Source organism: Lasiodiplodia theobromae (assembly GCF_012971845.1).
Source record: "Lasiodiplodia theobromae strain AM2As chromosome Unknown scaffold_6, whole genome shotgun sequence".
NCBI lineage: Eukaryota > Fungi > Ascomycota > Dothideomycetes > Botryosphaeriales > Botryosphaeriaceae > Lasiodiplodia > Lasiodiplodia theobromae.
This window is the reverse complement of record NW_023336552.1, coordinates 1-14,156: the sequence shown is the minus strand read 5'-3', so window position 1 is coordinate 14,156 and position 14,156 is coordinate 1. Positions and strand designations below refer to the sequence as shown.

Here is a 14,156-nt window from a genome sequence, read left to right as displayed (position 1 = left end):
AAAGGTCGTCTGCGGCGGTGATTCAGCTAAGTATAGCGAATGGGGACAAAATCAAAGATATGAAATTTTACAGAGGTATACACGGTTGCATAAGATACTAATTTGTGCAATGACCCGACGCGCTGCGAAAATGCACGATGTTTTTGGCCGTGTTTTCCGGCATGCCGATCAACCGCCTGGGCGACGCGAGGGCATGACGTTTCCTGTGTCAGGGACCCCGCGCCGCCCTGCGCCCCGCCAAGTGCACCTTGCACGCGCCATGGGCTCCAGCTCTTGTCTCCAGCGCGCCAGACTTCGCAACCCAAACTTCCTGCACTACTCCATGCTCTGCCGCCCACCATGGCTCACCTCCTGCGCGGAAAGCAGGCGGGCATCCAGAACGACCTCTCCGCCGGTCTCACCCCCGACCACTTCCAGATAGACGACGTGCGCTGCCTCTTCCTGGTTGCGTACCTATGTGCCTGACTGACGCCTCATGCAGATCCGCCGCTACGGCATCAACTCGCAAGTCGCAAAGCTCGCATTCGACCCCGTTCAGTCGCTTCTCGCCGTCGGAACGAAAGACACGCAATTCGGCCGCGGGCAGATTTATGTTTTCGGCGAAGGTCGTGTGAGCGTCGTGTTCCAGCTGTCCACCAAGGCGTCCGTCGTCCAGCTCCAGTTCTGCGCCGACAAGCTCGTTTGCTTGGATTCCAAACATGATCTCTCCATATTCTCGCTGGAGACCAAGAAGCTGGTCCGTTGCTTTTCGCCGCCTGGCACCGTCACTGCCTTGCATACCGATCCGGCCATCGACTATGCAATGTTGGGAATGCAAAACGGTTAGTCGCTTGCGTTGATGCGACCTTTGCGGAATGCTAATCGTTATTTAGGTGACGTCCTTGCCTACGACCTCGACCGCGAATGCCTTGCACCTTTCAGGATACCGTATTTCTGGAAGGAATACGACTCTCGTGCTCGCATCTCGCCTGTCATCACGCTGTCATTCCACCCTCGTGATATCGGGAAGCTGTTGATTGGATATAACGATGGCGCAGTCGTATACTCGTTCAAGCAGAACATGCCTCAGAAGTTCTTCCACTATCATCTCCCACAGGGTGCTCCCGGCGGAGACTCGGACCCAAGCTCCGTCAGCATGGCGCGGAGCCCCAGGCTGACCCAAGCTGTGTGGCATCCCACTGGAACCTTCATCTTGACCGGCCATGAGGACAGCAGTCTTGTCATATGGGACCCGAAAGATGGCAAGGATCCTAAAGAGAGCCGCATCATCATGGCCAGGACCCTTCACGACACGAACGTCAACCTACCGGGGGGTGGTGCTACTACTGTCGGTGTCACTCCTGGCTCCTTTGCTGTAAAAGAGCCAATTTTCCGTATTGCTTGGTGTGCAAACCAGGATCCGGACGACACTGGAATCCTGGTCGCAGGTGGTGCTCCTACAACTCTGCCCACGAAGGGTCTGAACTTCTTTGAGCTAGGCAGAACACCCGTTTATCAGACATCGTCTTGGCCAGTCCTTGCCGCCCACTTTGAAAACCCTAAGCGCCAGCGCATCCTCCCAACGCCCCCCAATGCCGAAGTTATTGATTTTTGTTTGATACCCCGCAGCTCGCCTCACTTTGCAGGCGCACAAGACCCGATTGCCGTTCTTGCTCTGCTCTCTTCAGGAGAGATTATCACTCTAAGCTTCCCTAGTGGTTTGCCTATCACGCCGACGAACCAGCTTCACCCTTCTTTAACCTTCATCCACCCTTTCATCAATAACTTCGCTCTTGCTCCCATCGAGCGGACGAGGTGGCTTGGTATGACCGAGAGTCGCTCACACGGCCCGGCAATAGTGCAAGGTGGTGTGGCAGCTAAGCATCCCCTCAAACGTTTCGAGAACCGCAACGTCGTCCAGACCGCACATGCGGATGGTACCATTCGGCTATGGGATGCCGGCCACGGAGATGAAATCGAAAACGAGGCCGCCCTCCAGGCTGATTGCGCTCGGGCTGTTGGAAAGCAAGGGGGTACTGAGGTCACAAAGATGTCCTTGGCTGGTGCTACCGGTGAATTAGCCGTCGGTCTCCGCAGTGGCGAAGTTGTTGTGTTCCGCTGGGGTACAAATCCAAAGGTTGGCACAGAGCCAACTCCCCCGGAGCCCAACACGCCGAAGGCACTTACCAATATCATTTCACGACGTGATCCTGCCCTAAAGGAGGGTCTTCTTCCTCTTACTCTTCTGGATGAGCAAAACGGACCTGTCACTTCGCTGAAACTAGCGGATATCGGATTTGTTGCTGCTGGTTTCGAGGGTGGAAGCCTAGCCGTGATAGATTTGAGGGGTCCTGCGCTCATTTACCAAGCAAACATGCAGGATTTTATCAAAGCAGACAAACGGTCGAGCTTCCGGAGAAGTAGTGCGACAACCACACCGAAGCCAGAGTATCCTACGTCCATCGAGTTCAGTGTAAGTCACGATCATCACCCGAGGTTGAAACTTTGCTAACCAGCGCAGGTCATGACGCTTGAAGGCGAAGAGTTCTCCAGCGCGCTACTACATGTTGGTACCAACTTGGGCCACCTCGCAACGTTCAAGATGCTCCCCGATGCCGAGGGGCGCTATAAGTGCGAATTCATGGGCTCGGTGACGCTCGATGATAAGGTTGTTCGAATTGCTCCCATTTCAGCAGAATCCGGTGCACCTGCTCTTGCCACGCAGCGAGCTTTCGCTGGTTTGCGTGAAGGCTTCAAAGTCAACGGCGTACTTGTCGCCGTCACTCAGTCTGGTGCTCGCGTCTTCAAGCCAGCAACAAACAAGGGCGCACACAAGTCATGGGATGAGTTCCTCTGCGACAACGCCGCTGTCACCCGCTACGAAGACCAAGGCTACGCACTTGTCGGCCTCTTTGGAGACGGCTGCGCTAGATCCTACAGTCTCCCAGCTCTCAAGGAGATTGGTTCGGCCAATATCTCGCACATCATGGATGTGCGTCGCTTCGCGGATGCAACCATCACACCCTCTGGTGATATCCTTGGCTGGGTTGGTCCTGCAGAGATTGCCCTCATCAACGTTTGGGGCATCGGCCAAAACCTTGTTCATAGGAATGAGGACGCACTCTTCAATCCCAACATGGTGATTCCGCCCCGTCCGACTATCAGCAACATGCAGTGGATTAGCGGCTCGCAGCACGTCACGCCCGAAGACATCGACTTGCTCATTAGCGGACCCGATCGGCCCCCGTCAAAACGCGAGATCGCGGCCGCCCGCGACGAGGAGCGCGCGCGTCTGGAGCAGGAGCGTGCCGCTAAAAGGCAGGCGACAGAATCGTCAGCGGCAGCGGCGGCAGGCGGTGCAGTAGAAGGCGCCAGCGACGAAGGCTACTGGGCGTATTTGCAGCGGCAGATGAACGAGCGCACAGAAAGGCTAAATATCATGGGGGACAATATGGAGAGGTTGCAAGGCAATTCGGCGGGCTTCGCGTCGGATGTGCAGAAATTTGTGGCGAAGCAGAAGAGAGGAATGGTGATGGGTGCAGTGAAGAGCAAGTTTGGCTTCTAATAGCCTCTCTGCAAAAGGATGATTGCTTAGGAGACTACGGTCTTCTGATGGCTTCTCATTTGATTTTCTTCTTCAGTTATACCTTCAAGCCTCTGTAACTGGTTATATTATTAGAGGCATAAACGAAATTGATACGTCACTTTGATCTAGAGTACTGTTCCTCTTATGTGTGAAAGTAGCCGAGTGCAGTAGTTACGCTGCCCTCAACAGACGATGTACCTGACCTATCTTGGACTGAAGGTCAGTGCAGTTGGCGGGGCTGGATCCGGCCTAAGTGCTGCTGAAACGGAGTTGTGTGATTCTTCGACCGAGTACTATCGTGTATGTATATCTCAGACGGTCAAGTCGAGGCCGCTGGCAATGAATGCGATGCCAAAGTAGAAGCACGGCTGCCGCTGTAGGCAGAGATGTCTTGACAAAAATTCCGATTAGCTTGCAAGCGGAACGACTGTAGACAAGCTTACTGTATCGCGACACCGCCGACTCTGGCATTCAGTCCTTGGGTGAGTCACAATGGATTGTGGCAGAGCGCGGACAAGCCAGGCACTCAGGCTCCAAGTCGGCCACTTCTTTGTGACCGGCCACTTCTTTGCCAGCAGGCAACCTCTTTTCCCGCGCTAGTTGGCTGCTAGTGTCTTGGCAGTCCCCAGGGTACTTAAGCTCTCCGTCCCCATCTCCCTCTCCTCTTTTTTCTCTTCAGCTCTCTTTGCCTTTTTGGCTTAGATCAAGTGTAGTATCTGTTCTTTTCAGTTTAATCTCTGAAACGTCCCTACGGGGGCTTCAAGATTAATCTTGTTTTTGGATTCAGGGTGGTGGCCGCTGAGCTTGCTCATGTCACTTCCCACAGTGTCGCCCGTATCGCACTGTTTCGGGCTGACGCGACACCTTGATCTTTTCGTTGAGTTTCTTGCCTTGAGCAGGATCTTGAGGAAGAGAATCTGGTGGTCTTGCACGGTACAGTGTGCTTGCATCAGCATAAGTCCCGACTGACTTGAGTGCCAGGTTGCGGTCTGAGGCCTCAGGTAGGCATTATCGCTGGCCGCTCACCGAAACCGTTAAGGCGCTCTCGCCGTGAGAGACTCGCTGCATGATGGACCATCTTGCCGGCGACGCGAGGATGTTGGCGCTGGTGCTTGTTGGGCTCGTGAGCGGCGAGAATTTCAGCACCTTGGAGGCAACAGCCACCGAAGACGGCAATACCAGACGCGGGAATTTGGTGAGCGCAAAGTCGCGCAGAAGCCTCAAGCATTTCCGAGGATTCCGAGACTGAAGTGATGCACCAACTACGTAGGCGTCGCCTGTCCTCAATTCTGCAGCTGCTGGTGGAGGGCCAACGCAAAGGTAGTCAAGCCTGGGCGACTAGCTGCACTAACGCAGTGCTGTCGCTCCCATCAAGGTGGCTTCTGGTCCACTGGCTGACGAACGGAGGTAGTCACGTCCACTGGTGCTGTATGCACTCGGCGTTGGGTTTTAGGCAGACGCGTTTGCCACATCGCGTCTGCCTGGACCTACTTTCCTATCTCGCCAACTTTCCACACGGCACGCCAGAAGTCTCCTTCGCTCCTGGAGAAATCAAGCCTCAGTAACAGGCCAGTCAATGCTTTCCCTCATTAGAAACTCCGAGAAGCTGGACGGCGAATTTACGCCACTGTGACGCACCGGCTTGGATATTGAGAGCGGGTGCTTGGAGGTTGCTCAGTAACAAACAGACCTGTGGCCACAGCATTAACTCAGAAACCACAGCTTTGCCCTTATCCATCATTGATCGCCGGCTCCACTTACTCGTCCTACCAGCAAAATTCGGCGTGTAGATTTCCAGCTTCCGTCGACTCAGACGTACTTTCCCCAACGAACACCGAACGCTTCGAGGTGGCGGACAACCAACGAATATACTAGACCCCCAAAATACATGCACGCACGAGGGGGTGGGAGCATGGTCAATCAAGTGCTGGGCTGGAATCTGGAGGTTTGAATAGGTCGATAAAATCGCCATTTGGGCCCGGCCATGAGATGATGAGGCTCGGATGAGCATGATCCGGACTCAGAGTGCTCATGTTTGCGGTAAACACCCGACAGCATTGCTAGTTTCTTGTGTAAGAAATGCATGTTATGTCACTCGTAGTGGCTTCAGATGTACAAGTGGGGATCTTACTGGTCAAGCGTAGACGACTCGACCACAATGGACGTTCTTGACTTTATTGGGACGCCTTTTGGAATTTTACACAGCCGTCCGAGCACTTATTCGTTTGGCATCGAAAGAAATACTCAATCCAAATAATACGGTGAAGAGATCGAAGGGATTAAATGCGCTTTGGAGCCTTCCTGAATTAACTTGCGGCGTTTTAGACTCGCTTGAACCGTACTTATATTCGATGCATGGTGGCTCATCCACCATTCTATGAACCTTGTATCATTAGAGGATGGCGAAGTGATATGTGGAGCACCCGGTGACGTTGTGCATTGTTTCTCAGACCTGTTGCGACACTCCATTTTTAGGTGCGGGGTCGTGCGAATCCACCGACTGTACGTCTCCTTCCACAACTGAACCTAAACCTCAGATTCCTCGAACCAACGGCCACAGAAGATACTTGACGCTATAGGCATAATGACGAAGATCTTTGCGTGAGTTCTCCCGCAACGCGAATCCGTCCTCCAGCTCAAGTTCCCGCACATTACATCATACCTCCATCCACAAGTGTACATCTCCAAACTGACGAGAACAACAGTCTCGGCGCAACGGGCTACATCGGCGGTGACGCCCTGCATGCAATTTCTAAAGCTCATCCAGAGTACGAATGGACATGCTTGGTCCGCAATTCCGACAAGGGTGCATTGGTCGCGAAGCAGTACCCGAAAGTTAGGCTTGTCTATGGAGACCTCGACAGCTCCGAGCTAATCGCAGAAGAAGCTACGAAGGCGGACATTGTGTGCAGTAAGTCCTGCTCGTTACCTTGTTTTACTGATGGACTCTATCCGTCATCCGCTTCACAATTCCCAAATATTTCAAAGCACGTTAGAAGAGGGTATACGCGGAAAATTTATGAAATGAGCGCCCTACTTTCATCCCAATTGAGCCGGACTACAAATATTGAGCCTCCAAATGCACGAGATATTCAACTAACCATCATCCAATCCCGCCAGACTGGGCAAACTGCGACCACGGCGGCGCCGCCAACGCCATCGTTTCCGGACTCTCGCAGCGTAGCTCCCAAGGGCTTCCTAGCTACTATGTGCACACCTCGGGCACCGCCATCCTCATGATCCAAGACCAACAGCTGCAAGTCTCGGGCCAGCCCAGCACCAAGATCTATGACGACATCGCCTCCATCGGCGAGCTCACCAGCCTGCCGGACCCGGCCTGGCACCGCGACGTCGACAAGATCGTGCTCGCCGCGGCGAACGCGCCGGCGCACCCGCTCAAGACGGCCATCGTCTGCCCGCCCTGCATCTACGGCGTCGGCCGCGGGCCCGGCAACACGCGCAGCGTGCAGATCCCCGAGCTGACGCGGCACACGCTGTCGCGCGGCAAGGGATTCACCATTGGCGAGGGCCAGGCGCGGTGGTGCTCGGTGCACGTGCAGGACCTGTCGGCCGTCTTCCTTGCCCTCGTCGCCGATGCCGCTGCGGCCGTCGAGGCGGCGTCTTCGTCGACAACAACGACAACGACCAAGGCGACCTGGGGCCCGCAGGGCTACTACTTCGCCGAGAACGGCGAGTTCGAGTGGGGTGCCATTGCGGCCCTGATCGCGGCCGAGTGCGCGAAGAAGGGGCTCGTCAAGAGCGCTGAGATCGACCACCTTACCCTGGACGACGTGGAGAAGATGGTCGGCAACTACCTCATGGGCCCGCATTGGGGCCAGAACAGTAGGTGCAGGGCTAACAGGGCGAGGCGGGAGTTGGGCTGGCGGCCGGTGATGTTGCCACTAGAGGAAGACATTGCTAGGAATGTCGATGTTGAGGCGGCGGCGCTGGGGTTGAAGAAAAGTCACGCAGAAGTAGCAGCTGGGGATGCTTGAGCGTTAGGGTCAAACATGAGGAAAAAGCAGAGACTGGCGTGAGCAGCAGAGGTGGCAGGAGCAAGAATAAAAGCTAGATGGAATCTTCCGTGGGTATCTTTGGAATGGAACTACTCACACCAAGCTTACTTGGGGCTCGTGTCGATCTGAAATAAAGGGGCTTCCTCTGTCAATGATGCCGAGACGCTAAACGCCTTTCGCTAATGCCAGTCGAAGTGATACTGAACAGGTTCAATGCCCCGGTCTCAAGTCCACAACCTGAAAGTCCAGCCCCGGTGCCTCAAATACATGACCAGGCCTCTTTGCGTCGGTGTAAATGTTCGTTTCCGCGTGAGGATGGAAGATGCCGGGTGCGTTGCAGTTCAGAATAGCCTTCAGACCCGGTGGATCCGTAAGACGGAATATACCCCATCTAACATATATGTCAGGTGGCACTCCAAAAGGGACGAGTGGATGACTTACGAAGGATCTTTGCTAGGCGCACAGACGATAGCTATGCTTTCAGGCAACATAACTTGGTAGCCACAATGGGTATGCAGGTCTCTACTACTCATGAAACAAGTCTGAGTTGGGTGAGTGTGTATCCAGCCGAGAACCATAAGGTCCTCGGAGTCGCAGTAGTCAAATATTGCCGACTCATTTATCGTTTCACAGGTATCTGATGTGCTTTCCTGGTCCGGAATAAGAAGCCTCGAGATGAAGAGGGCGTTCGAAATCAGGGTACCGCAGAGTATTCCGCAAGTTTCCAGATTCTTCCTGGTGTTCGGCGACGCCACGCGTAAAAATTCCGTACGGAGTGTTGGCGGAATGAAAACGGTCCGCAAAGGGGTGCCATTCTCAAGAAAGGCCGTCGGCTTGAAAGTGTAGTCTCCCGAGTCCAGTTCTTGGGGCGGTGGTGGGGTCGCAGATGCGGAACGAGACGGCGCACTGGACACGTCGGAGTCCAGATACTTTCCTGGGAGTGGGGGAGGCGCAACACCTTCCTGGTCTATCGCAATCTTGCGTGGGATGCTCGGGGGCGACACGGGAGAGCGCAGAGGGGCCTTTTCTGGTAGTGGTGGAGCGCGCACAGAAGTTGGCGTCAAAGGTCGCATGCCTGAGTCGGCGTAAGGCTCGTAATTGCTTTTCTGTGGCACGTGAGGATAGTGGTATGCGGCGGTATGGGGCGACGAGGGCTCTGGGTCAACAGAGCCTCTTCGCCGTGCGACGGCCTCTTGTCCACGGCGACCGACTTGGGTGATCAATTGACTGAGGTCGTCGGGCTCTTCTTTAGCGCCATCGCTGGCCAAGTCATCCTCCCAGTTGTTCCACATGCCACCTGTGCGGCGCTCTGCCTCCTCCTCGTCGGACACGCCGGCCTGGCGGACCTTCCTCTTAGCCAGGTCTCTCCGGCGGATCTCCTTTTGGGCAATTTTGACAGCAAGGTCGCGGTTCTCTCCAGCATCGAGAGCCTGCTTGCGTCCAAACAAAGCAGGGTCTGACGATTTTCTCGAGTGCAGGACGAGGTGGTCCAAATCACGGGCCATCTGCGTGGGGCTAGCCACAGTCTGTCTCTGAGCAGCGGCCCTTTTCCTTTCGGCATCTTTCTTGATCTCCTGGAATCTTTGGTGGCGCTTGTTTATCCTTGGCTTCAGCTCCTCCAGCTTGGGTAGATTCCGATTGACTATCTTTCTCGCCTCCTGTAGAGCTTGCTTGTTGGCGGGGTCTTTAGCTTCAGGGTGCTTCTGAAGCTTCTCCAGGATGAGCGTGGCATGGCGAAAGAGGAGGAGGTAGGCCTGTTGGTCATTGCCTTCGCGCTCGTAGATGCGGGCCTGCAGCGAGTCGTGAGCGGAGCAAAGGGCTAAGACGGGGACAGCAAACCTCTTTCTGGATGGTGTCGGCGCTGCGCAGCCAGTAGCGGAGCGGGACCATTTGGTTGTAGTCGAAGTTGCCAGCTTGATGGACAATCTCTTCGACGCTCAGTGGCTCAGAGATCCTGAAAGAAGCCATGTTGATGAGTGGTGCTGTGCTGTGGGGTGACGTGCTCGCGCGGGGGGGTGTGGGTGAAGCAAGGACAAGCGCGCGCCGAAGTCTAGCGGGAAATGGAGCGCGTGGGTTGCGGGTGCGGTCGGGGGTGAAACTCAGCAGACCTCATGGTAATGAGCGCAGCGTATTCTTCGGTGCCTGAAGGCGTGCGTCACTGACGGCGCATCAGAAGCCGTGGGCGGGCGGCGGGGCGGGCGGTGAGGATCCGAGCTTGGCCCTGCCGTCGATCTGCCGCCGCGGCCATCTACTCTTCTGCGTCGCCACTTCACTCGGCCTGCTTGCTGGTATGAGCACGACTCGCGCCATCTCGAAAGCTCAAAGTGCTTCGCGCGCGGCTATTCTGCCCCTCGCTCGCCAGCTGGCCCAGCGCGACCGCCGCAAAGGCGCAACTGCAACGCGCGCTGACATCGTGAGCCCAGCTCTCTGCGGTACGTATGGGTGGTGCGCGTCTGGGTGTGCACCAATTGACAGTCTGCCAGATGATATCCTCTCATACATCGGTCCGTCGCTTGAAAAGTACAAGAACTGTGACATCGTCGATGTGAATCCCGGCGCTGGCCTTTGGTCCTCCAAGATTCACGATTTTCTCAAACCGAGACGCCATCTGTTGCTCGAAGTCGACGATTTTTACACGCCTTGTCTGCAACCTCTACTCGATGCGCCTGGCTCCAAGTACATCCGTGGCCCTGCCACTGACAGTGTACTGTCGACCCTAGGTAACGTTGTAAACCAGGGTCTACTGCCGGACCAGCACCCGCTCCCCAAAGGCGATTCCCGTCTGAACGAACCGAATACCTCGTTGCTCCTGCTCCTAAACCTCAGTCGCATGAGAACGGCCACTTCACGCACTGCCTATTTTTTTACCCGCGATATACTGAATCTCCTCTCCGCCAGCGCTTGGATGCACACCGGCCTCAATCAATACGGACATGTGCGGACCTTACTATGGGTTCCAGAATACTTTAAGGATCGGATTGTGCCAAGGGAGTTGAACCAATTAGATTCCTATGGCTTTACACATCAAGTTCGCACACGGACGCACACAATAGCAGGACACCCCAGCCCAAAGTTGCCGCGGGAAGATACAACGATAGAGCTAGCCAGTGCCGTCCGCGTTGCTGACAAGATGCGATCAGCTGGCTTTGAGCTACCACTCCATCGCCAAGACCGCATGCACCAGGTCGCATTGTCATTATTGAAAGAAAGGGACGTCGAGGACGTTCAAGCCAAGTTGAGAGCAGACATCCTTCCCGCACAGTCCCCTCTCGAAGAAATGGCAGAGCTTGAGACTCGTCTGAAGTCCAAAGCTCCGCCAGTACCGAATCGTGCCGTATGGCTACAGCGGCTGAAGCATTTGCAGAGCAACACAGAAAGAAACCTGAAGACCCTCCGGTGGAAACACGTCAGACTCAAAGAGCTGTGGGCCACGGCCGACGAGATGCGCCAATTGGAAATGATTGTTGTAGATGAGAGTCGCCCCGCACAAGAGCGCCTAGCAGCGAAAGAGCACTGGGAAAAGCTCAATGCCGAATCTAAAGGAGCTGGACGCCGGGGTCCTACTTACATACAACAAGCCTTATTCAACGTCATCGATTCTCGCAGAGGTTTTTACCAGGACCCACCACTTCTGGCGTGGGATGATCGGCCTTTCGAACCCCTCACTACCGAGCCGCACGAGTTTTATCCCCAACAGAGTTTATGTCTTTTAGATAGCAACCCCCAGCCTGCACCACAAGAATTTTCTGAGGAGTATATTGAGTATTGGCAGCGCTTTGTCAACAAGCTATTCGAGCGCAGTTCTAGGCCAATTGGAAAAGCTTTGGATCATCTGCGCATTGGTTCAGCTGAAGTCATCCTTCCCCAGGTAGGAGCGATCCACGATCCACGGCGCGGAGGCTCGCTCGATGTTGAAGATGTAAGAGTCCGCTCCATGACGCCGGAAATGAGCTACGAAATTGTACACGCATGGAAAAACTGGACCTTCCGGCCGCAGGACTTGGAGGAAACTCTCACCCAAGACAGACTTAATTGGGAGGAACTCATGGACAGCAACGAAGAAAAAAGACTGTCAGGTGACTTGTTTCATTCGAAAATTACCGGTCCAGTATCTCGCCCTTGATGCAGCGTTTACTCAGTCCCAAGCTTCATAGCTTTAAAATACCCACAGATTCAAAGATAAAGATTTTGCTTCCTTGAAAAATGTGCTTTTCTGTTGTAGAAATAGCAAATGCTCTCTGAAATTGGAGAACATAAGCCGCGTGTTTGGTGCTCCAGATTCCCGAAGCGCCGAGGTGCATCTTCTAGATATAGTCACACCTATCCGTCGAGTGTCGTGTTCCACAAAATTTGCGGAGATAGTACCTCGAAGTCCTCTCCATGCCCGCTGCCTGATGCGTCATTTTGAATTGACGTCCCACATTTATTTCGAGCCTTTCTTATTCTTCCCGCTTACAGGCTTTCCTTGTTCGCCTGCGGCACTTGTTTTGCTGTATCCGCTGATCAAATCTAACAGACTCTCTTCGGACCGTTCACGAGATAGTTTCTCGCCTTCGCCCGGCTATGTGATGAAAAGGCCCGTCAGCTTTCATGTCCGATAATCCGCGAGCACCTGCCAAAGGAACCCGGGGCCGCCCGTGAATGTCTCAAAAATAACCAGAGTATGATTGCATACCTGCTCAAGATCCTCAGTAACCTCAGCATCCCAACCGCGCCCGAATTTGGCTCTGAAAGCACGTAGCCGCCCGGCCTCGTCTTCCTCGACGTTCAGCAATTTCTGGCTGCTGGGATTCCAGAGCGGGTGGTTGCGGATGTCCTTGGTGCTGCGGTAGACGGGGGCGGGCGAGGTCGTGCGGTGCATGTAGGTGCTGCCGTCGGAGAGGGTGATGAGCTGGGTGAAGGTGTACGGCCGCTTCGGCCGCCGCAGCAGCGTCGCGTGTCGGCATTGGGTCTTCGGGAGGAGGGCGGAGGCATTGCTGCCTAGACGGTGCGCTGTAAGCGCTGGCGATGTGAGCGCGGGCGGCATGGTGTGGGTTGCGTAGTGTTGCGGTGGTGCTGCGGTACTTTTTGATTGGAAGTAGCGGATCGCCGACGACTAGCCCGCCAGGACGATTTTCGTCGGCGAAGCTCCGCGCGCATCTTCAACCTCCGCACGCTGCCTCTCACCACTCCTTGCCCGGTCGCTGCGCTTCAAGCATGCTATAGCGTCTATCCACTGTCTTTGCTGAGAATCTACCCGGCATCATGTTTGCTTCAAACGTCGAGAGGCGCTTCTATCGGGCTTTTTTCCGTTGGAACAGTAGGCAACCATGCTCTTTCTCTATATGACCATTGACTTTATTAACATACGAAATAGAAATCATAGTCCCTTCAAATCACGTCGCACGCAACTCTCGACGTCTGTTCTCTTCGTCTACTATGAGAAGAACCACCGTCGATGACGAAACCACACCGTCCCACCAGCCCATCTCTACCGCGCAACAACCAATCTCCACCCAAGAAACCCTTCAAGAGCCCATCGCCGACGACGATAAGGATTTAGAGGAGTTTGCAGGAGATCATTCGGATCCGCGCCACATAGTGCGCGTCTGCTCCCTCGTCCGCAGCATCTTCCGCTCCGTCGCGCACCCGGTTGCGATAGTGACGGCCCTCGCTCCCGAAACCGCGGATGACAGCATCGGCGTGTCGGATGGCTCGTTCGGCGGAACCCAGGTGGGGGACGAGTGGGAAGATGCCCTCAAGTCGATGCGGGCCATGACCATATCGTCGCTCAATACTGTCTCGCTCGACCCGACGCCCGTCATCAGCTTCAACGTGCGAGTTCCATCGTCAACCTGGGACGCGATCCGCGCAAGGCGCCACTTCCGCGTAGCACTGCTAAAAGCTACGGAGCGAGGGAGCGAGATCGCCAAGCTCTTCTCCAAGGGCGACGCCATGGAGGGCTACCGCCTCGTGTTGGCGGGTGGTAGCTCCGTCACCTTGCACCAGCCCGGCAGCCTGCTACGGGTGACAGAATCAGCCGTACAACGCAAGGTTACTGCGAAGAATATCGATCCGAACCCTGCGCCTTACATCAAGAGTCGTGCCTTCCTGTGCTTTTTCGACGCCGAGTTGCGGCCAGAACAGTGCGTGCAAGTCAACGACCACATTATTGTTGTCGCGGACGTGAGGCGCGTAATTAAGAGTTCGACAGCTCTGAGTAGAGACCATGATAAACCTGCCCCCACGCTGAGCTACTTCAATCACAAGTTTGTAAGACCAGACCGGCCATTGGTGGCGTCTTCGATTACGGACGAAGAGAGTTCGGCTGTTGTGGGCCACAAGGGTACTGCTCCCTTTAAAAGGTTGCGACTCGGTAATTCTAAAGGGCAGAATAACACAGGTGGCCTTGTTAAGGACAAGCCTAGTAGTGAGCAGAATAGCGCGATGGATTCGTCTACTGTTAACAGAGTTCAAGTTGATAAGGAACGACAACTGCTTGAAAGTTTACGCATTAGAAGACTTTCAGTCTGAAGGGAGAAAAAAAAAGGGATGTGCGGAGGATAAATTCCCCCCCCCCCCCCCCCCCCACCCCC

At 54.9% G+C, this 14,156-nt stretch overlaps 6 protein-coding genes across 6 annotated transcripts; 4 read left to right on the top strand and 2 right to left on the bottom strand.

Annotated features, from left to right (window-relative positions):
• Positions 1-339: 339 nt before the first annotated feature.
• LTHEOB_2254 (Snare-dependent exocytosis protein) lies at positions 340-3,544 on the top strand (the record flags this gene model as incomplete). The annotated part of the gene is made up of 4 exons (XM_035511046.1): positions 340-426; positions 482-821; positions 873-2,452; positions 2,501-3,544. 4 exons carry the CDS (start codon positions 340-342, stop codon positions 3,542-3,544), a joined length of 3,051 nt encoding a protein of 1,016 aa, XP_035363963.1.
• A 2,605-nt stretch (positions 3,545-6,149) lies between these two features.
• On the top strand, positions 6,150-7,560 carry LTHEOB_2253 (Nad-dependent epimerase dehydratase; the record flags this gene model as incomplete). Its single annotated transcript, XM_035511045.1, has 3 exons — positions 6,150-6,166; positions 6,271-6,476; positions 6,686-7,560. The coding sequence occupies 3 exons, from the start codon at positions 6,150-6,152 to the stop codon at positions 7,558-7,560; spliced, it is 1,098 nt and encodes a 365-aa protein (XP_035363962.1).
• A 231-nt stretch (positions 7,561-7,791) lies between these two features.
• Positions 7,792-9,549, bottom strand: LTHEOB_2252 (eukaryotic translation initiation factor 3 subunit h; the record flags this gene model as incomplete). Its single annotated transcript, XM_035511044.1, has 4 exons — positions 7,792-7,972; positions 8,023-8,053; positions 8,120-9,371; positions 9,421-9,549. 4 exons carry the CDS (start codon positions 9,547-9,549, stop codon positions 7,792-7,794), a joined length of 1,593 nt encoding a protein of 530 aa, XP_035363961.1.
• A 143-nt stretch (positions 9,550-9,692) lies between these two features.
• On the top strand, positions 9,693-11,704 carry LTHEOB_2251 (S-adenosyl-l-methionine-dependent methyltransferase; the record flags this gene model as incomplete). The annotated part of the gene is made up of 4 exons (XM_035511043.1): positions 9,693-9,695; positions 9,755-10,013; positions 10,065-10,301; positions 10,722-11,704. 4 exons carry the CDS (start codon positions 9,693-9,695, stop codon positions 11,702-11,704), a joined length of 1,482 nt encoding a protein of 493 aa, XP_035363960.1.
• A 465-nt stretch (positions 11,705-12,169) lies between these two features.
• LTHEOB_2250 (50s ribosomal protein) lies at positions 12,170-12,607 on the bottom strand (the record flags this gene model as incomplete). The annotated part of the gene is made up of 1 exon (XM_035511042.1): positions 12,170-12,607. One exon carries the CDS (start codon positions 12,605-12,607, stop codon positions 12,170-12,172), a length of 438 nt encoding a protein of 145 aa, XP_035363959.1.
• A 392-nt stretch (positions 12,608-12,999) lies between these two features.
• LTHEOB_2249 (Oxidoreductase) lies at positions 13,000-14,156 on the top strand (the record flags this gene model as incomplete). Its single annotated transcript, XM_035511040.1, has 1 exon — positions 13,000-13,833. A coding segment is annotated over one exon (834 nt), but the record flags the coding sequence as incomplete, so codon positions are not given.